Source organism: Cinclus cinclus, chromosome 1 (assembly GCF_963662255.1).
Source record: "Cinclus cinclus chromosome 1, bCinCin1.1, whole genome shotgun sequence".
NCBI classification, from domain to species: domain Eukaryota; kingdom Metazoa; phylum Chordata; class Aves; order Passeriformes; family Cinclidae; genus Cinclus; species Cinclus cinclus.
The window spans coordinates 122,020,520-122,042,862 of record NC_085046.1 but is presented as its reverse complement, the minus strand read 5'-3'; the positions used below and the strand labels follow the sequence as shown (position 1 = coordinate 122,042,862).

Below are 22,343 nucleotides of genomic sequence, written 5' to 3'. Positions count from 1 at the left end.
TTATAGCGATCATACCTGAAAACTCCCTTTTTCTTCACTGTAGTGTATTTTAAGCAAGCATGTTCTTTTCCTGTTTCCAATATGATAAGACTATCCAGTCTGTAAAACCAACCTGCTCAGCAATAAATATGCTGTTTTTATCGATATCTAGGCCTAAGAAGAGAGAGAATTCTCAGCAGCATGAAGGCCAGATGATCTCCATATGAACAGAAGAGAAGTAACGGCAGGAGAAAATGTGTCAGACGAGTACAGAACTGCAGAAATGAGGACACACTTTGGATATGAAGTACCCTATTTGTTTACTGCTTATTTCAGCAACTGGAAGGTGTCTTCATCAACAGTTATTGATGGACTATTCTGAACTCAGCTCCCAGAACTCATGTAAAAACTCTTACTTTACATATAAGACTTGTTCAGTACTGCCCTAGGATACTTCCTGTTACAGGGTCTTTAAGTATTCCAAGCACTGACAACTTAGCTCTTCAAGCTTTTGTTCGGACCTCCTGTGATGGACACAGATAGCCAGCTGCCTCTTCAGTGTCAGGTCAAAACAGAGGCAAGCATGGCTCCCAGAGACAGCCACAGTACCAGCCCCACCAAGAAACAGCACACGGCTTCACTCTGGAGCTGCAGGTCCTCTGTTGTCTTTCTCTCCTATGCCCACATGATACACAAAGTCTCACTCCACAAGATCTTAAATGATGGCTCTCCACAGTGCCCCACACAAGAAGTGTTTTTCTTTGTTTGTAACTCAAATATACAGTGATAAAATGATAATAAATTAATGCCATGATTCGATTAACAGCAGAAGTAAATTACTACATGGTTTTAATAACAAAGCCAAAATTACCCCAGATATCTAGGTGTACATAGTATACTATTTAAATATTTGAAGGTGATTTTTTTTTTATTAGTGCCAATAAGATTTCCACTACAATGTTTTTCCATTAAACAAGAGTCTTTCTAACTCAAAGATTTACCTCATTTTGCTTAAAATGCGCTTTTCATACAAAAAGATCTAATTCCCTTTTTGTGAAATCAGTCACATGAATTAGCCCTATTCACTTCAAACAGGTATTCTAAAAGAACAATTATTCATTATTAAAGAAGTTAGGCATCAGTTTTGCCTTACTGCTTTGTCATTATGAAAAACTATGTAAATATTGAACAAAACTGTTCTTTCAGGATCCTGATATTCATAAAGGTCTGCATTTTGTTTTGTGATACCCGAGGTAGTCCAGAGTGCTAATTTCTCATGAGTTCAAAAAGAATAGTACAAAATCTAACAATATGTTCCTATGGAATGCCCCCTCAGTCTCAGCAGAGATAACCTCAGGAAGTTATTTATCTGAGGAAGCACAACCCTTAATGTCACCTGTGGATCTGTGTTCATCAATATGTCAAAACTAAATACAGTTACGGTTCGGAGAGAAAGAAATCATTATTTGAGTATTTTTAAACTTTTGTTTAATAAACACTGACATGTTCACAGAGTTCTCCTTAGTTTGCTTTCCAGAACAGTAATAGCTAACATCACAGCTCAGTTTGCCTCACCTAAGGCGTACAACACAATTAAATTACAGCTTTTGAATCACCTAAAACACTCTCGAGCCTGTGATGGAAGACCTGACACCGACGCCAGTAACTAACGGAGCAACCATGCACCAAAGAGTGCAACTGCTGGAGACACACCACCGGCAGCGCTTTTAGGCGGTCGCCACGCTCCTTCCCCGGTCTTGCTTCTCCTCTCACAGGCCTGGGAATCCTGCCCGCAAAGGCTCCAGTGGCCTCCCGCCTCCCCATGGACTCCACCCCGGACTGCCCTCGACTCCAAGCAGGTCGGTGACCACGCCACCCCAGGCCAGGCCAGGCCAGGCCAGGCCAGGAGTCTCTCACACGCCCACGCGAGCGGCCGCCCCGAGCACGAGCCGCTACCGGCGGCACAAACGGCGACGCCGCCGCTCGGTCCCCGCCGCGCCCACTGACCCGGGGTCACCGGCCCCGAGCCGCCCCGCCCCCCCGCGCCCATTGGCTGCTCCGCCTCGCTCCGGGACGCTGATTTGCTGCTCGGGCTGTCGGTCGAGCGGCGCGCGGCTCGCCCTGGCACGGCCGCCGTGCTGGGAGCCCTTCCCGCGCGCCGTCCCGGTCTCCCGGAGCGGTTCCTGCGCAGGCGCGCTGGGCGCTGGCCGGCGCACTGCGGTCCGTGCAGCCGCCGCTCATGGCAGCTGCTGCTGTGACCCTGCGGGCGGGACGGTGCCCGCGGGCCGGGGCGGCTGAGGGGAGAGCGCCCGAGGCGGCTCCATCCGCGCAGAGCTTCGCTGGGAGGCTCGAGGCTGAGCACCCGCGCAGTCGCGCAGGGCCGGGCCCGGCAGTGGCGCAGGTCAGTTGGGACGCGGGGCGGGACGAGACGGAGCGGCTGCGGCCGGCGGGAGCCGCTGCAGGGGCTGGGACCTTCGGCGGAGCCCATCCAGGCACCTCTCGCGCCCGGCAGCCCGGGCAGTCCCTTTGGCTCGGTCCCCAGGGTCTGCTTAGGAAAACTTGTGTTTGGCTTCCTGCACTCCCCGGCCGCCCCCGTTCAGTGAGTCCCGCTGGCGTTCAGCCTGCTGGTGCCGCAGCGTGTGGACGGGGACATTTCCAGCTAGGCCCAGGCGTGCGGTAAGAGAGGACAGAGCCTGGGGACGACCTCCGCGGAGAGGAAAGGGCATAATTTCCCGTCAGAGGGGTATTATCATCCGAATTCTGGTATCTACTGAGAGACTGAAACACTTATAATCATCAAGGGTCGTTCCTCTCACTGCCTACTGTAGGTGGCAATGAAATCTGAAAATGAGGGTGGCACCTTTCCACTTTATGTTAATCCAGGTTTGTGCAACCTGTAAGTAACAAACCATTGGCTCACCGGAAAACAAATGCGGATTTATTCTGAATATCCAGTATGTTTTGACAAATAGACAAAATCTTATGACATAGTGCATAGTGGAAACCACAGTACTGTATATTTCTTTGTTTAATCTTACACCTTGTCAGTGTGAGGGAGGTGTTCACTAAGGTCAAAGGTGAAGTATGACTGAAATTTTTTACTAAATGATGAAGTTTGTATTAAAATTTGAGTCCAAAATACTTTGCCGGTTGACTTCATTGAAAGCTAGTTAATTCTTGTCAAACTTTTTTGAAGCTTTTCTTGAGATACAGTTTAGCAACAGTTGTTGATAAAGTTTTCTTTTTTAAGGCTAATACTGTTTTCATTCTTTTTGATGATCTGTTTTATCAGTGTTTTCTTCTACAGATTATTTTTCATCTTTCTGTTGCAGTTCCTCCTCAGCAGCAGCTTGTTTTTCAGTACTTGGCTGTCCGTCATGACTAGTTTATCTAATGAAGTGACTAGTAGCAAAACAATTGAAAGTGTCATTGCTGGTACTTAATTTAACTAGTAAATAAGATATTAAGGGGAGGAAAAATTAATGTTTTAAGAGGTTTTTCAGTGTCTATACAGCATGAACTCATCCATTTCTGTTACTTGCTATGGGGTTAAATTCACATATTTAAGATGTATAAATTAGCTCATTAAAAGGGCTGTTTTTTTCCTTTTTAATTTTAAGTGGAAATGAAATAAACCAACAGGTTTATTCATAATCAAGAGTACTGAATGAATTTGACGCTTATATTTTGATTCTTCTGGAAATTAGTACAGAAATAGATGATCATGCCAGTATTGACATGTCTACTTTGGTTGCTAGTGCCTCTAGCATTAGTTGTTAGTAAGAATACATTTTTGGAGTTAGTGCTGTGTTGATGGTTGGACTTAATGATCTTAAAGGTCTCTTCCTTCTTGATCCTAGAGTTCTAGTTGATCTTGATGATTCTAGGGTTCTGTGATTTACACTTTTAAATATCATGATGATTGTAGTGTTCTCTGTATCGTAAGGTTTTTATAGAGTCTGTGGTTGGAAGGTGGAATACGTTTAAACCTATTATCTGTAAAGGTTTTGCAAGGATCTTATATTGCACACTCTTTCTTGCCTACTAGTCTGGGTTTTTTGGGGAGAGTCTGAAAGAGGTGGAGTGTTTGGGCCTTTTTATGTAGTGGGAGTTTGTGTGTATATCAATATTTCAAAGGCCTCAGTGTTATGTATATATATTTGCAGTTTTTAAAGTAGGAATTGAGGATGCTTATTATTGAGTACAGAGTATTGTGAAATTGCCTTAATCTGGGGCCAAGGCAACTGAAATAATTCTGCTTAGCATTTTGCCTCTATTTTTACATCCTTTTAACTCCTAGGCTTATCTTTGTTCAAACTTGTGGGTTTTTATTTGTCAAGAACATCCTTTTCAGCAAATGAAAGAATCCGTTCCCATTAGTTTTGTTTTAATTAAGTAAACAATTAAAATTAGATAACTCTCTGCATGAGTGTCAAAATATCTTTTACTTTTCTTAGAAGTGTTGAAAACTGTAAAGTAAATACTTGCATGTATTTGAATCAATTCATGCTTACATATTTCATAGCTAATCTTAGAACTCTTAGTATAGTAGTACAGACATATAAAATATAATTTTCTGGATTTATTTAAAAAGTATTTCTCAGTTAACGGGCCTTCAGATGCATTATGGATTTACCCACTTATTAGAGGGCTCCCAAGTTGCTAGAGTGACGTGCCTCAGTTCATGTTTGTAGAGTACTAGAGGTCAGGCTAGATATATGTCTGTTCTGTGCAAGGAGGGTGTTGAGATTTGGGAGGGAGTTTCTGTGTTTGTTTGATGGGTGTTTGTCTCCTATTAGATTATTTTATTATTCACCCATGTCTTTAGCTGAAGACTGTTGGTTTAATTTCAATAAAGACTGTAGTTACTCACGGAAAGGTTCTAATACTTAAGGTGATCCTGGACATGTAGGAAGTAAATGTTCCTGTAATGGACCAAATTAAATTAAAGTAAGACTTTCAAACAGGTACTATTAGTATATAAAGACTTGATTGAACCCTTCAAAGAATAGAGTAGGAAAGATAATTTTTATACTCTGATAGTTTTTGACACTGTTAGTAATCCAAGGACCTTAATTTGTTCTTTGACATCAAATCGTGTGGTGTAAGTCAAGAAAGACATTTTATCTTCTCCATTTATAGTCTTTTGAGGTGACCATCCTGAAAATGGCTAAAAGCTGCTACCTAGAGAATATTTGGGAAGGAAGGAAACAGGTTTGTGACTACATAATATCAACACTAAGAATATGGTGTAAAATAAACTACTCTTCAATATATAAATCATCAAAGTGTAGGGAGTGATACCTGATTCCAGTATTAACATATAGCTGAATGTATTAATGAAACACGTGGTCGTTCAGGGGAAAAAAAATCCCTTAACATTTAAATACGTGTTCAAAATGTGAGATAGTGGGAATGTCTTTTCATGTTTTTTAAACACAGGGAAGTTTTTTCCAAGCCGTGAGGTTCAGAGAGAAGGGGAGGGGAGGGGACAAAGAAGGGAAGAGACAGACAGCTTCTTGAAGGCAAATTAGTCATAAATTAAACAGTAGACAAAATCAGTCAACAGTTGGAGATTATAATTTAAGTATCTTGTTAGCCATGTGTTTTATTTCTCCATTGGTTAGAATGGCCTGCTCTTGCAAAACTTTTAAAAATTCTACAGCATTTTTGCTGCACTTGGAATTTCTTAATTTATTCAGTGAAAACAGTCAGGAAGATGTAAAGAAATAGTGTCCAGCAAACACTAACTGATAAGCTTCAGACATAAATACAGTTTCATTAAATTAGCTGGTAAGCATGGTGTGTTCCAATAATGATAATTAAGAAGAAATACAAATAAACATTTGCATTAAAAGATAGCACTGTATTTAATGAGCAGTGTTCTTCACATATTACCAATAAATTCATTCTGTATTAATGTCAGTCCAACTGAAGAATAAGATACAGTATATTACACTTTTGATACCTTACTTCTTAAACCTTTTAGGTATTTAATGATTTTTGGGCAGAGAGGGCTTTTTTATAAGACTCTCTAGGTAATAACTTTTTCAATAAAGAAGTTCACTGTGCTTGTGCCAGTTTAGCAATATTTTCTTTAAGCTATATGGTCTCTGACAGAAACTAATGTAATCTATTTCTTATTCAGTCGGTTAGTGATATTAGTGCTGGCTTTCTCTGAGAGCCTGGTTTAAGGATAAGAAAGTAAGATCATTGCCCTGGATTTTAGGAAAGCAGGCTCTAGCCTCTTCAGGGTTCTACTTGGAAGAATCCCCTAGGGTCAGGAGGGATGCAGCAAATCTGTTGACACTCAAGGATCACCTCTTCAGAGCTCAAGAGCAGTCCATCCCAACAGTTATGAAGTCAGGCTAAAATGCCAGCAGCCGCCCACTGATGAACAAGGAGCTCATCATGAAAGTCAGACGTTAAAAGTAAATGTGCAGAAGCAGGAATGGATAACCTGGGAGCAGTATAGAGAGTGTCTGAGCATGCATGGGTATGATTAGGAAAGTCAGACTCTACCTTGAGTTGAATCTGTGAGGGATGTCAAGGACAACAAGAATTGCTTCTGTAAATACACCAGTAGCAGGAGAAACACTGGGGAGAATGTGGTCTCATGGCTGAATAAACAGGGAATGTGGAAAACGCTGAGGTTCTGCGGGCTGCCTTTGCTTCCATCTCTACTAGCAAAGACCCTCAGGAACTGTAGAACACAGGGAAAAGTCTGGAGGAGGGAAGATAAACACTTGGAAGAGGTTTAGGTCAGAGAACACTTAAGTAAATAGGACATAGATAACTCTGGGAATGGATCTGTGAGTGCTAAGGTAGCTGGCTGATATTATTGTGAGGACAATAATCAGTAATTGTAGGACTCGGAGATTGAAAACTGGGAAAAGTGCCTGTAGACTGGCGGAAATTCAGTGTTCCTTCTGTTTTCAAAAGGGTGGGAAGAAGTACTCAGAGAACTATAGCCTGATCAGCTTTAGCTTGATCCCCCAGAAGGATGGAAGGTGATGGAGCAGCTAATCCTGGAAACCCTTCTAAGACACATTAAAGAAAATTAGCAGGAGTAGTCAGCATAGATTTGCCAAGGGGAAGCCATGAAGCCATTCTTGACCTGATAATTTTCTACAATTAAATGAGTGTCTTGGTAAACAAGGGGAGGGAGGGCAGTAAATACTTGCATTAGTAAGTCTTTCAGCAGTGTCTCCAGTGACATCCTTGTGGAGAAGCTGCTGCAGTATGGGCTGGGTGAGCAAAGAGTGAGGTCAGCACAAAATGTGCCGAATAGATGGACCACAGGGAATGGCAATCGGTTGTGTGAAGTCTAGTTGGAAGCTGGTAACTACTGTTGTACCCCAGGGGTCAGTACTGTGTTAAGTCCTGTTTAGCATCTCCATTAACGATCTGGATGATGCAGTGTGTGCAGTTAGATGTTAATTTTGTCAATTAAAATCAGTCTTTCTTACCTTAATGTAAATTTCTCCCTAGTGAAGGTCTGGTTCCCAAATGTTAGCTATTTAGGAAAAACGTCTAAATTCATGCAATTTTTCAGAGCATCCAGGAAGTGAATTTAAATTTTCAACCTAAATTATAGTGTGTTGTTTATGACTTAAAATGGAAATGGACTCACTATGTTCTGCTGCAGTTAATGAGGCCAGCTGCTACAGCTTGTTACCTCTCTTGGACTGCAGAAGTTTACTTCACTATGTTTTTTTCAAGCAGGCTGCTTATGCTGTTTTGAGGTTTTTATTAGGTTTTCTTGGTCTCGTTTTTTTAGAGATATTGTTGGGCTTTTTTCTTTTTGACACCTATTAGCATACGTACTTTTTCACTTAGACCACTGAAGAGAATCGCACCCTTTCTGTTCCTCTCATTTTAACTAACAAGCATGCTCTCAACATCAGCTGCTATACAGCACTCCCTGTAAAATTAAAAGCAGCAAATAAAAAAAATATTTTAAATGGTCAATATGTTGTGCTAAAAAGATGCAGGCTCATAGTCAGATTGTGCTGTATATGCACAGAGAAGGTAGCAGGCTCTCTGTTCTGTAGCTTCTTTAAGAGCTAAATTGTTCCTGCAGCCATTCAGCTGGCTTACAACTACAAGCATCATCGGTTCACATCTAAACTTTTAAAAAATCTTCAGGAAAGGATGCTGTCTGTTTGTAACATGCCTCTCTCAGAGATGGGGGTATGGGTTTTTTTGGTTTGGAAGTGGACTACAAGTACTTTGGAAGTTTGAGGTTATTTCAGACTCTTTTGAAAAGGAAGCTAAATTCAGATTTTTAGAGTGAGAGGGAAAATTGAGGGAAATAAAGGTAGAGAAATTTGAGGGAGAGGAAAAAGAGGACATATACAATATAGGAAGAGGAACTACAACAGTGGTGCAAATCTTGATTCAAGGTTGATTCTGACTGGGTCTGGGTACTTCTTCCTTTTCCTGCAAGGGAGGACGTAAGGAGGTTTTTTGCTTTTAGGAGGAAGTTGAATTGATTGCTGCTAATATTCATTGCGTTTGTATCAGTAGCTGCCTGGATGTAATGTCTCTGAAAATCTTGTCTCTGACACTGCTTAACTCCACTCTTGATTATTGTTGATATTGTGGGTGGGGTTAGAAAAAGAATGAGTTAATCAAAATTTAAATTCTAAGAAAACTTGAAAAAACACATTAAAATAGAAAGTATTCAGAAGTAATGTTAATTCTGCAGGCAGAGAAACAGACAAAAAATCTCACAGGAGGGGTTTGGTAAGGAGGAAAAACTTTTCCTGGCAAGGAAATTAATATAATGCCATGACCTGTGGGTCATAACTAAGTCATGAAGGGAAATGCACATTGGAATTGCAGAGGGATTTCACAAGCTGTAACAGCATACAACTCAGACTGCCTAGCAAGGAAATTATTATCCCTCTTCTAAACTGTTACTTGTAATACATGTATGCAACTATTCAGTTGATTATAAAATGTTAATGAAGTTACAGGATTGAGAAGTGTGGTGGAAGTGTATCAGTCTTTCCTTCCAGTGTGCTTCAAGTTCCCATAATTGCCAAGTAATAAAACTGTCAAGGACTGGGGACACTGGGCACATCAAATTTTCCCATCACCACTAGCAGTTAGTCATTGTGTATACCAAACGTTTCAAGGTACAATCATACCAAAAAAGCTGCAAGTAGGGAGGAATTGCATAGTCTTGCTTATTTAAGGGGTAGCTTCTCACTTGCAAGTCTGCATGAATCCTACAGTGGACTTGTACAAATAATTATTTTCTTTTTATATTTGAGAGACAGCTAAAGCTTCATTATTTGTATTTTCAGTGTTGTGGTGTTTTGCTTGCACATTCAGCATGTTGAACTTGAAGACAGAAAGAACAGTTCTTCAAGTCAAACAAAAGGCTTGAGTTTCTGTCTTACTGTTGACTGGTGGTGGATGTAAGAGTATGAGGCTGAGATTCAAAGGCATTGGGTTTCACGATTAACTGGTTTCCCTGACCCTATTGTTCTTTTTACTGATACTGCATTATCTTATCTGGTTCTGTGGTGACCGGTTTGTGTACTAAATCTGCAGAAAAATAGGTTGGGCTTTTACCAGTTCAACATGCAAAAACGATTCAACAGAAGTTCAAATGAGTGCTGGTACTAAGCTGTGAAATAAGAACAGAATACACAGTAGAGGGAAAATAGGAAACAGTGACTAGAGCTGTCAAAAATTACATTAACTTAGGTTTTTATAGGACACAGACCTGAAAAATGAGGCATATATGTCAGGTAAAGTAGTTTTCTTTATCCTTATTCCAGTTGAGAGTTCTTGATGATAATTAGATCAAATTATTTGTAAATTATGCCATATAATACATCGCTTAAAACCTAGAGTGAACAGGCTTGTCTTTTTATTGATGCAGGACTTTACTGGTTCTAGGAAATCATGAATATACACAGTCATAACAACACTGTTTTTACATACAGTCCTCCTTTTGGTACAGATATAGACAGGGCTTAATTATGATTTAGTCAGGCATTTAGGACAAATTTTACCATTCTTATTTAATAAGTATTTCTAATAAAAGTTTAAGGGACCTTATGTACCTGCAGTGCAATACTTGGATCAGCATTGTTACACTCTCACGTTGCTGAATATTCATGACTATGCAGTTGGTATACATATGTATGCAAAAAGGAAGAAAGTTGGAATAAAATCTGGGCAGTGACTGTGTTTCATAAATAATAAGTGTAAAGTGTTTAATGCAAAATTGAAGGGTTCTATCATCTGTGGCAAATTGTATCAGAGTATATAGAGCAGGTGTTGCTTCTGAATCTCTTGTATGTACCTTCTCAATCTTCTTCCTAGCATCTCCATACTGATCTGGTGATCCATTCATATGAATCAGGCAGGTAGGAGCAGAGCAGAGACACAGAGCTACGAAATGAGAATGTAACTTAGATGACTTTTCATTTGTTTTCTAGGTAGTTTTGAATGGAAGAAATGTAAGGAGAGGCATGGAAAAGACGCATAAAATTGGGATTGACACTGTGCTTGACAAATGAGGTGATGTGAGACACAGTCCCCTTACAACAATGAAATGCAGATGTTACGTATATCATGAGGTATAAGACCAACTTTTCAGAAAAGTAACAGTAACCAGCAAAAGAAGAGTTATGGCTATAACTGGCCTCACTGGAAGAGTTATGGCTATAACTGCCCTCCCCGTGCTCACAACTGTGCATTCATGTTCTGTCATTGGACCATTCTGAAATGTAGCTGCATACCTCTGCCACCAGGTGATATTTCATCTGCTTTACACAAAAGGTGGCACATTTACTAAGCCTTGCATTCTTTTCACTGCTGCACATGCATTGCAGTATTACTTAGCCATCCTTTTACCAGAACCTCATATCCTTATCACACCCAAAATGTCTTCAAATACAAGAGTCTCCCAGTCATCTGTTGACCACATCAGCAGTTGAGACCTACATTATTAACTTAATTCTTAACTTTGCTTGGCTTTTACACCTACTGATACTGGTTTAGTCAGAGATGTTGCCCCTTCCTTACAAGGGGGCAAAGTTTTTCCTCAGCTAACCATCACATTGCTGCTCTGTTCAACTACTTCAACCAAATCTCTGTTCACTGTTTTTAGTTCATCAAGAGTAAGGGTAAGGCACATCTCCAAATAACTCCTGTTACCTAGTTCCAAAGAAAAAGTCTGCTGTGTACTAGGCACATACTTTCCTTAGCGTCTAGATCAAGGGATTTTTAGCAATGTTTTTTTGAAGTCTTCAAGTTACAATGCAGCTTTTTTAAAACACTTTTGGGGTTTTATCACTGAATGCTTTAAAAGGAACAACAACTAGATTTCATTTAATGTAACAGAGAATGAGAGTTTATAAGTGGAACTGACACTTGCCTTTAAAGATGAATTTGTAATTTGATGTACTAAGAAGAGCAGGATGACAAAAGAGGAAATAACATGAGGGAGGAAGAGAAAAAGGGTATAGGATTAAGAATAATAGTGATGGAACATTAGCTTGTTGCATGCTTATCTTCCTGTTTATTCCAATAAATGAAATTTAGAGCATATCAAGAAAGTTAGTAGGGTGATGCTGTCTCTGGCTTCTATGCTACAAGGAATACAAATGTACTTTGAGGTTTTATAGCCTTGAGTTTAGCATCACAAATTTTAAAAGGCAGTATTTTAAGTATTAGTTATGAGGTAATTACCAGACCTGGTTGTTAGAATCTAATAATCTTTGTTTTAAGAGTGCTGACTGATGACAAATTTATCTGAAGTCAGTAGAAGCTTTTAGCATTCAGAGCATCTATAGGAGTGGCCAGCAATAGTCTTGGTTGCTAGCATTCATCGAGGGGAGATGTTACACTGATGTGGGATTTTCAGTTTCCATCAAATGCTGACAGAAATGAATGCTTTACAGCTTCTAACAGTGCAGCACTTTCCTGCTGCTCTTCATTACTGTTGTATCAATTCTGGCTCTTCTGAGCTGCTTTTGATTTTGTAACTTGAAGCCCTAATATTTTGATTCTGGCAGGTAGTTTATGGAAGATAAATCAATGAGCTATCATTATGTTTCCTTGCTGTCTCCAGGCATTCAGCAGTGGCTAATCTCTTGTATCTCATTTTATAAAATCTTAAGTTTACTGAGTTAAAATTGGAAAAGCAACCTGTGATTTGAATGTGTCTTTGTCTTGTGCTTGGTCTTTGGACCTTAAATGTAACTGTAGCATTTAGGATTCTAGGATTATTTCCTAGTTGCCCACTTAACCTCCATAAAAAAAAAAATCTTTATTTTTTTCTATAGGATTGATTTGTTACACAGTCATTCAGTGTTTTCCTTGAATTTGTCTATTTTGAAAAATAGCCCTTTCTCCTGGGAATTAAAGAAATAAATGATAGTTTCTGTGATTGCAGTGCGTTTTCAATTAGTGTTAGTAGTTATTCCAAACAGTTAAGGAATCAATTTATCTATCTTTAGAAAATGATAGGTATTTGTCTGAAGTATATATAAATCCAGACAGTAATACAAAATCAATCTTTTTTAAGGTTATTTGAGGTAATGATATACTGGTAAGTTAATTTTACAGTGATTAAGAGAAAACACAGTTGGGGCTCCCAATTAGACTTTGATCTGAGGATATTTCTCTCTGCACTTGATAAGGAAGAAAGAGATGAGAATTAATGGTGAGACATGAGGCATTGAGCAACTGGTGTTTCATGTTCTGTGTTAAGAGAGTTGGTGTAAAGGAAGATTTTAAAATTAACTATGTATCATTTGATTTCTCATCTTTAAAATTTATTGATTTTAAGTTGACATCTAAAATATCCTCTGCTATTGAGAGTACCCAGAAAGAACAGCTAAATGATACTCCACATTAAAAACTTGTCAGCATTCTTATGATGGGTGGAAAGGTAGTTTTCATTGCTATCTGTTGATAGCCTAACTTCAAGCATCAAAGGAGGGATTGGAAGCCAAGGCTATGGTTTGCTTCTCTATTCTCACACACACCCAGTATGGCAACATTGAATGTACAATACCGAATGTACTGCGGCTCCCAAAGGAAAAAGGAGCTGTTAGTGTTATCTCCAGAGAGGAGATGATTCATAGCATGACTGCTCTACATAGTTCTTCCCCATGCTTGGACCACTGATCTCAATGCTGGGACTTGGCAGAAATCTAGTCTGTTGAAAAGGCTGAAAAATTGTTTCCTTTAATGTATATCCTGTTGTTTGCGTTGAGATAGTTTATAATAATAAAATAGTAATAGTGAATATTAAAAGAGACTTTATATTGAGGATTCCTCCATGGCCTGGAAATAAAGAGTTGTCCAGGCAGAAATAATGCAACATGATTAGCAATGAATATAAAGGAATAACGTAGGAATGTAAGAATAAAATTGATTACTCTGAAGAGCAAAATAAGTTTCAATTTACAAAGCGCAAGAAAAGAATCAATGAAAGGGTCCAAAAATCTGAGTAAGAAGTGGCACGAAGGGATGAGTCCATTACCTAGATCTGTTATTAAATAAGAAAAGAGAACAAGGAGCAGACTTTCAATGACTGATTCTTTCCTTCATACTTTGTAAAAGAGATATATTGTGACCTGCTACTTTCATAAAATTAATCTTAGACAGGAAATAAGAGTGGAACCAAAGCACAGAAGGAATAGCCTAAGGAATCTTAATATAGATGTGCTCAAGTGGCAAATCCTAATAAAATTTGTCCTAGAATGATTGAGGAATTAGGCACTGCTGATTTTATTTATTTATTTAATATCCCAGAGGGTGGAAATAGCCAGCAAAATGGGTTTGTGTGTTTCTGGTTTTGTGCCTCTTTATTCTTCTGTTAAGAGAATTATTGAAACTGTCAGTTTTGATTCTGAATAAAGGTTCAGTAGTAAATAGTTTAGCAATTAATTTGTATCTAACGATGTGTGGAAGAGCGATGGTAAAACAGCCAGTATGGTTTGGTGAGGCCTGTTTGTAAGAAACCTCAATATTTTTCTCTTCCTAATAACGAGTTTAGTAAGAGGAAAACTGTAGTACAATTCAGCTTGATTTTAATAAAGTCTTTTTCCTTACATGAGAAAATTAAAGAAACGTAATATCAATATTGTCTCCATTAGATGTTGATGTTATCAGCATCAATTTGAAAGATTGCCTTTACAGAGTAATTGTCTATAGTATCCTGTCAAGATGAAAAGGCATTAGTGAGTTGGATGATGGAAGAGAACACATACTTAGAGAAGCTACTGATGATACAAGCTGGAGAGAGGTTGAAAGTTTAGGATTTTCTTTTTTCCTTTGTTTTAAGCATAAGATCTGAATCCATTGTACTCCTAATGAATTTGGAAAGTGTATAATCAACAGGATGAAAAACAATGTAGGCATTTAACATGACAAACTCAAAATAGATGAATTCAAAACAAGAAATAATTATTCAGTTACAGAAATGAGAGAAGAAAGACATGAAGATATAGTAGATTTCAAGATAAATTCCTGCTGGGAAAAAAAGTAAAGTTATTCTGTTGTGGGTTTTTGGTTTGGATTGTTTTTTCTAGAGGATCGTACCAGGCCTGTTCTAGGAAAGCAGATACTGTCTGGTTTCACAAATCTTCTCTGGGTAGTTGGTCCTCTCACATGTCTTGCTGCTTTTTGCTCAAGAAGGTGCAGCAGAATGCAAATTCTTTTTCATTGTTCCTGGTTTCTGCTATGGAATGAAAACCATCCTGATTTGTACTAAACATCCTTTATACTGAACATAAGGAGAAGAGTCTTTGTTGTTATTAGGGTCATAAAACTGTGGGGTTAGCTTTCTTGGTTGTTAAACATCTGTCAGTATATTCTTGAGCCTGTGTTCATGCTGCATTAGGATTTGGTGGCCTGTTGTAGTCCATTCCATCTCTCTGTAAGTACAGTGTTAGACTACATGTTTTGTGTACACAGAAGAGATTGTGTAAAATAATTAAATCACAAACTCAGAGTAGTTAGGGGATGTGCTACTTAGGCATCCTAAATGTAATTTTAAGTTCGCCGAATGAGCTGGGTTGGAAAGGATCTTTGAGCATCAAGTCCAACCTATGGCCTAACACCTCCTCATCAATTAAACCATGGCACTGAGTACCATGTCCAGCCTTTTTTTAAGCACTTCCAGGGATGATGACTCCACCACCTCTCTAGGCAGATGGCTGCAGTGCCCTATCACTCCTTCAGTGAAGCATTTTTTCCTGATGTCTAACCTGAACTCCCCCTGACGCAGCTTAAGACTCTCCTCTCATTCTGCCACTGGTTGCCTGGGAGAGGAGACTTACCCCAACCTGGCTACAGCCACCTTTCAGGCAGTTGTAGAGAGTCAGAAGGTCTCCTGAGCCTCCTTTTCTATGGGTTAAACAACCTCAGCCATTCCTCATGTTCCAAGTCCCTCACCAGCCCTGTTGCCTCCTCTGGACGTGCTCAAGTGTCTCAATGTCCTTCCTAAACTGAGGGGACAGAACTGGACACAGCACTCAAGATGTGACCTCACCAGTTCTGAGTACAGGGGAAGAATGACCTCCCTGCTCCTGCTGGTCACACCATTCCTGATCCAGGCCAGGATGCCACCAGGGCACTCTGCTGGCTCATGTTCAGTTGGCTGTACCCCCAGGTCCCTTCCTGCCTGGGCAGTGTCCAGCCACACCATCCCCAGCCTGTAACATTGCAGGGGGTTACTGTGGCCAAAATGCAGGACTTGGCACTAGGACTAGTTAAACTACCTGTTGTTGGACTCAGCCCATCTATCCAGCCTGTCCAGGACCCTTTGCAGAGCCCTCCTACCCTCCAAGGTTGACACATGCTTCCAGCTTGGCATCATCTGCAAATTTACTGATGGTGGACTCAATCCCCTCACCCAGATCATCAGTGAAGAGAACAAATAGGACTGGCCCCAGCACTGATCCATGGGGGACACCACTAGTGACTGGCCACCAGCTGTTAGGAACAAATTTTGTTTTTTAATTTAATAAATGTTTTTATTTTGCTTCTCAAAAGGTGATTTGACAGATCATACTTAATTATTTTGAGGCTTCTGCATATATGTCTATTTGTCATCTAGTGATTATGCTAGAAAAGCAGGGAATGCAGTTGCAGTTGCTCTGAGATAGAAACCCCTTGATTACTCATCCACAGTAGAAAAGCCCTGTGGAGAAATGGCACCCAAGAGGTTACTTGGATTTGTATATTTCTGCAGGCAGAGTTTACAGACCTGTAAATTTAAATGTAGACTTTTTGTGGGAAGAATGCATTGACAAATATGCCTGATGGTAATACATCTCCTACTGATAGTCCCAGAACAGGTCAATAATAATGCTTGTATTGATAGCAGCAATGCAGGAGACGTTACTTGGTATTACAGCTAAAATCCATGTTATCCCCTTAATTATAATTACATTAATATTGACAGGCTGTTGACAATACTCACATTACTATTGATAGATTTCTGTCAATAACATGTTTCCATATAAAATATATTCATTCATAATTTCTGCAATGCTCAATAACAGCACTAATATATATATACCAGAAGAAATTATTTTTTTCCCTAGTGATATACAGTAGGTTTTTTGTACTGTACAAGTAGGATTGTTTATTTGTTTGGTTAAAAAAGACAAAACAGACAAAATATTTAAGAAAGGAACATTTTAGAGTTTTTTGTGGGTTTTTTTTTCTGACAGCAATTAATTTTTTTTTCTATGCAATATCTTTGACAGTATAAAGGGAGAACCTTACAAGTACCAGTCTTTACTCTTGCCTTAAAGAGTATTTATGTAAAAGGTTCATCACACATGGAGTTTATTCTATATCTGAATGTTGATACCTGTCCCTTTCATTACTGGGTCTATGATTCTGGGTTCTTATGTTTTAAGCAACTTAAAATAAGAGTTAAGGATTTGGCAAATAGAATTTAATGAAAAAACATGGAGGAAAACGAACCTATATATGCTATGTAGCTCAGCAAAATTTAGAATGCAAAAAAAAAAATCGAAAAAAGTACAAGATAAATATCTTAACACTTACAGAGTGTGTTTTTATCTAGTTTTAAGATACTATAGTTCTCATTTATTTCTACTTGGTACTACTGTCTGTAAAAACAATACAAACTGAAAAACAACAAATTTCTGGAAGGACTTTGTATAGAGGCAATTTTTAAAGGGAGATTTTCTACCATAGCAAAATTGGGATTAAAAATTAGGGCTCATCTCTCAAAGAAACAGTTGCTCTTATTCAGATTGTTAGATTTTTTGGAGAAAATTTCCTAGGACAATGCAGATTTCGGACTGTCCCTTTTAATATTGGCCTATGGGAAGTAAATATCTTCCCTTTAAGTGTGATAAAACCTCAAATGAATTCAGAAGAAACCACAGTGGATAGCAGAACACTAAACGCACTGAAATGTGCTTACACATTAAAAGTAAGTACATGGATATAGTCTTTAGGTAACTTACAAGGTCCAGTTAACAGCCATGGCCTATGGCAAACTTTAAATATTAGCAGGAAAGAACTTCAGAACAATACCTATATTTATTGCTTGAATTGAGAACACTTAATTGTTCATCAAAAAGAAAGCTTTTTTCTTTTTCCTTTTTTTTTCTTTTTTTTCTTTTTTTTACGTAGCTATGTTACAAGCATAATTCAGAAGTTAGCATCCTTATTTTTGTTTGGTATTCTTCCTTTTCCATATAGTCTGTATAAATGTGACTAAAAGTTCAATCAATTTGATAGCTGCTAATTCAGGAAGAGACATTAAGCATGACACCATTAAACAGTATATATAGTGTTGATTCTGTTTTTTTTTTTTAAAAAGAAGACTTATTTGATTTGGCAAAATTTCAAAGGTTTTTGAACAGTAGTTGTGCAGCTCAGGCATATTGTCTCAAAAGTGGTTCCCATTGTCTGTATACAAAGTTCCAGTGTACTCTGAGAGATTCAATTAAATTACTTCCTACAGATACATTACTGTGTAGTATGATGGATGTGAAAAAAAATATCAGTTAGATTCTGCAGTGAGGCAATGGGGACGTCAAGCTCCAAATCCCAGAGAAGTTTGTGAAAATTAATTGCTAAAACAGTTAGGTTCAGGCATCATTTGGTCAAGTTTCAAGAGTTTCTGGGGATGGAGATTTTGGTCTCTGTAGACAAAATGTTCCTGCTTGCTTGGGTCCAATTGGAATTTCTCATTTAGTGACTTAACACATAGTTGCCTCTCTTTCTTTTATTGCATATCACAGAAAACTTTGACTTAATCTGCTTTGCAGCCCTTAGGAAGTAGAAGATTATTCATGGACCACTTCTTAGCTGCCTTGTCCTTTAACTTGAACGACCTGAGTTCCTTCAAGCTCTTCTCATATATCAGGACCTGGGGTTCCCTGATGGTATTAGTTACAGGACTCTTTTCAGTTTGTTGACATTTCTTTTGTATTATTCATAGAAAAGAGGCAAAGCTGGACTTGGTATCCCAGGTGTAGACTCACAAATGTGAAGTGGAGGATAATATGCACATTTTTCAGTCTGCTGGCTATACACATGCTAATGTGCTGCAAAGATGCACTGGTGGCTTGTGTTCAGCTTGCTGCCTGTCAGAATCCCCACATCCTCTTTTTCAAAGCAGGTGTGTGGTCTTACAGGCTCCCAGCCTATGTGTATTTCATCATCCATCATAATCCTGTGGATTTTGACGCATTTTCCTTTGTCTTCAGAAAGTTCCTGATGACCTATTCTTCACTTGCTCAGGTTTCTTTAGATAATATGGCTGTAGTGGGGGAAAAAATCTGTATTTAGTATATCTTATTTATGAGAAGCCTACAACAGAGATTGCTCATAGCACCTGCAATAATGCAAAAGAGCTGGAAAAGATGGTTGAACTGATGTTTGAAAATAGTAGATGGATCAAGGAAGTTATTAAATAAGATGTCCCTTTTGAGTAACTTCAGCATTTTCAAGGGAGGTTTTGTGTCTTGGGAGTTATATAGAACACTGAAACAAGTAGAACAAAGTGAAATGAGTAGAAGAGAAAGTGAAGACATCAGACTTCTAGGGGTTATGAGGGAGTAACCAATGACAGGTTCCAGAGCAGATAGCTCTGGTTCCTAAAATGATAGTGGAGTGAAAAGATGAGGGATAGGATGGTGGATGGTCATTGGTGCTGGAGCTTTTGAAGTGATGCAGTAAAATCCAGTAGGGGTTAAATTGACCTTTGGTTCATAAGTTAGAGGAGGGAAGTTATTTGGGTCATACTGGAAAATGTTTCCTGTGCTTTGGTTTCTGCTACAGAAAAGACTGAGTGTGAGGGAGACAGGCTTCGGTATTTAACCTTTGTATCCTGGGTTTTCCAGCTGGTGTGGGTTCATGCAATGAACTCTATAGCTGTTTGCCCAGAGGAGGTGGCCTTGTATACTACCTTTTGCCTGCTAATATGGAAGGAGGAGGTTTTTTTAAAAAAAAACTGAGTGGAGCTATTGTATGCTCTACCCCTGTAGCAGTCTTAGTTAATTGGAAACTACTGTTACATGCCCTATACTAAGGACAAAATCATATTTCTTTGCAGTGATAACGAATTATAAATATGGAAAACATATTTATAAGCTACATATGATGTTTTATATTGTGTTTTAAAACTTCTGGGGTGTTCTGCTTCAGCAAATATGGCTGTTCATTTGAAGGATTTTATTTTTAGTATTTTTGGCATCATTAGCAACCATTGCTACCAAGACTCTCTGCAGCATCTTTTACTCACAGTAATCTTGTATGGTTATAAGATTTTTCTCTTGTAATTAAGAATTTGAGGCACTACCTCCTGTACTTTCTCCGGAAGGATGTGGACTCCTTGCAGGCCTGTTATGCAAAGAATCTGGTTTAAGAAGCGAAATATGTTGCATACTGTCTGAAAACACTTCTGAATCACTTTGGGTTTTTTCTGTTCACAGAGGGAAGCAAAAATTAGTTAACCCACGATTTTGATTCAGGTGTTACCTGTATTTTGCTTTGGCTATTTATTGCATTTATTTCTCAATCAGACTTGCAGATGCAACAACATTTAAAAGAAGCCATTTACAAATATATATTTTAATGTTTCTCTATGATGCTCAAGCAAGAGGAGTATACATTTGTAGAAGTTGCTAGTATGCATTAATCATCTTGCCTGGAAATGTTATATGACAAGTACCACAATCCCACACCTGTCAAAAAACACTCTAGAAAATATATGCAGACTTCAGTGAAGTACTGTATAATAATTTGTCTGAATGCTGAATATTTCTTTAATCTCATACGGTTTTTCTCTAAACAACTCACTGTCTTTATTGAGAAAATTTTATTCATTCCCACCTTAATTTTCATCCATATCTTCCTAAATTTGTCAGTATTTCTATGGTTTTGCTTTCAGCTGTAGTAATTGAAATGTTCATATGGCAACACTTTGTCTGCCTCACTGTTCTTTTCCAGATTTTTTGGTTAGTATGTTGATTTTCCCTATTTCTCCATAAAACACCATACAGTGTTACAGTTCTTCTTTCTGATCTATTTTAAGGTTCAATTGAATATTGCAATTATGCCCTGCAATATTTTTTAAAAATGTATATATACATTTATTAATATGTACGTGTGTGTGTGTGTGTATATATATATATATATAAAAATTTTGGATTTTTCTGAATAACCAGATGATGTTGAACACTTGTTTATAACCCAGTATTAACTGTTTTAAGAGAAACAGTCAAGTATAATTTCTTCTAAAAATGACATTTTAAACTAATTTAAATGTGTACTACTTTTATATTAATGTAAAGTTTCCTAAAAGGAATTGTGGCTTTTTAATAACATATTTATAGAGTATTCTGAGAACTTTGTGGTTTCTTGTCTATTTTCTTGTCTACTGCTATTACCAATTTGTTATCTTTAATAAAAATAGAAATAAGAAATATTCCACTATACTAAAATCTATTTGTGTTTTATTTCTAGAAAGCTTTTTTTGTGGAGAAATGGCCTCCAGCATTGGAAATGAAAAGAGTGTGAATCCTGTACTCAGAATAAGTCAACTTGATGCTCTTGAACTAAACAAAGCCCTGGAACAACTAGTGTGGTCCCAGTTTACCAGCTGTTTTCATGGATTTAAACCAGGGGTGTTGGCTCATTTTGAACCAGAAGTAAAAGCATTTTTATGTCTTATATTATGGAAATTCACTGTCTATTCCAAGAATGCAACTGTGGGACAGGCTATTCTCAATATTCAATACAAGAACAACTTATCTCAGACAGAGAAATACCAGCCTCTGAGCAAACACCAGAAGTTATGTTATCTTATTTTCACTGTTGGTGGAAGATGGTTGGAAGAAAGATGTTATGATTTATTTAGCAATCGTCAGCAGCAGTCTTTCTGCAAAATGAAGAGCTATATTAGTTTTGGATCTGGACTTCTTAAGCTTTGTGGAATTCTAAATTTTCTGATTTTTCTTCAGAAAGGAACATTTGCAACACTTACAGAACGCATTCTAGGAATTAGGTCAGTTTTTTGTAAGCCACAAAGTGTTCGTCAGATAGGATTTGAGTACATGAACAGGGAGCTCTTATGGCATGGCTTTGCTGAATTTTTGATATATCTGCTACCACTCATTAATGTACAGAAACTGAAACTTAAAATTTCCTCTTGGTGCTTGCCTATCGCAGGTCTTTCCGGTAGTGAAAACACATTAGCGGCTCACGGCAGGGAATGTTCACTGTGTGGGGAATGGCCTACCATGCCACATACCATAGGCTGTCCACATGTTTTTTGTTACTACTGTATTAAAAGTAACTTTTTATTTGATATGTATTTTACATGTCCTAAATGTGGCTCAGAGGTACACAATCTTCAGCCATTGAAGTATAAAATCGAAATGACAGAATTGCATGTCTGATGAGATTGATTTAGTTTTATACTGTACCTGATATATCTTGAAGAGATTAATGGAAGAATTTGGAAATTATTGAAAGCAGACTGCTTAAAGATGGTTTTGGAGGCTCTGTCATTTATTGTAACATGTATTTTTACTGGTCTTAGGTTTTTATTGAGTAACAGTGCTATAATGCCCTACCCCGTTTGGCACGTTGGGGGAAGGTAGTTGGATTTGCTCTGGGTGGAGTGTGGGAGAAACAACAACATTCTCAGGAGGTTCAATAAAAACTTTTACTTGCAAATTTTAGAACATTCCAATTGAACAAGGTACTTGGCAAACTTCAACTTAGCAGTCTTTAACTTACCCAGACACGGTGCCATTACCAACTTAGCTGGTAGATGGATTTAATGGGAAAGTTGTTATTTTCGTGTCTAAAGAATAATTTTAAATTTG

At 38.3% G+C, this 22,343-nt stretch overlaps 1 protein-coding gene across 1 annotated transcript; it reads left to right on the top strand.

Annotated features, from left to right (window-relative positions):
* Positions 1-2,253: 2,253 nt before the first annotated feature.
* On the top strand, positions 2,254-22,072 carry PEX2 (peroxisomal biogenesis factor 2). Its single transcript, XM_062502524.1, has 2 exons — positions 2,254-2,380; positions 20,977-22,072. Exon 2 carries the CDS (start codon positions 20,997-20,999, stop codon positions 21,909-21,911), a length of 915 nt encoding a protein of 304 aa, XP_062358508.1. The 5' UTR covers positions 2,254-2,380; positions 20,977-20,996; the 3' UTR covers positions 21,912-22,072.
* The last annotated feature ends 271 nt before the right edge of the window (positions 22,073-22,343 follow it).

What these genes read in the sequence shown, in the direction of transcription:
- PEX2 (XM_062502524.1), top strand. Translation starts at nt 20,997, where the DNA reads ATGGCCTCCAGCATTGGAAATGAAAAGAGTGTGAATCCTGTACTCAGA.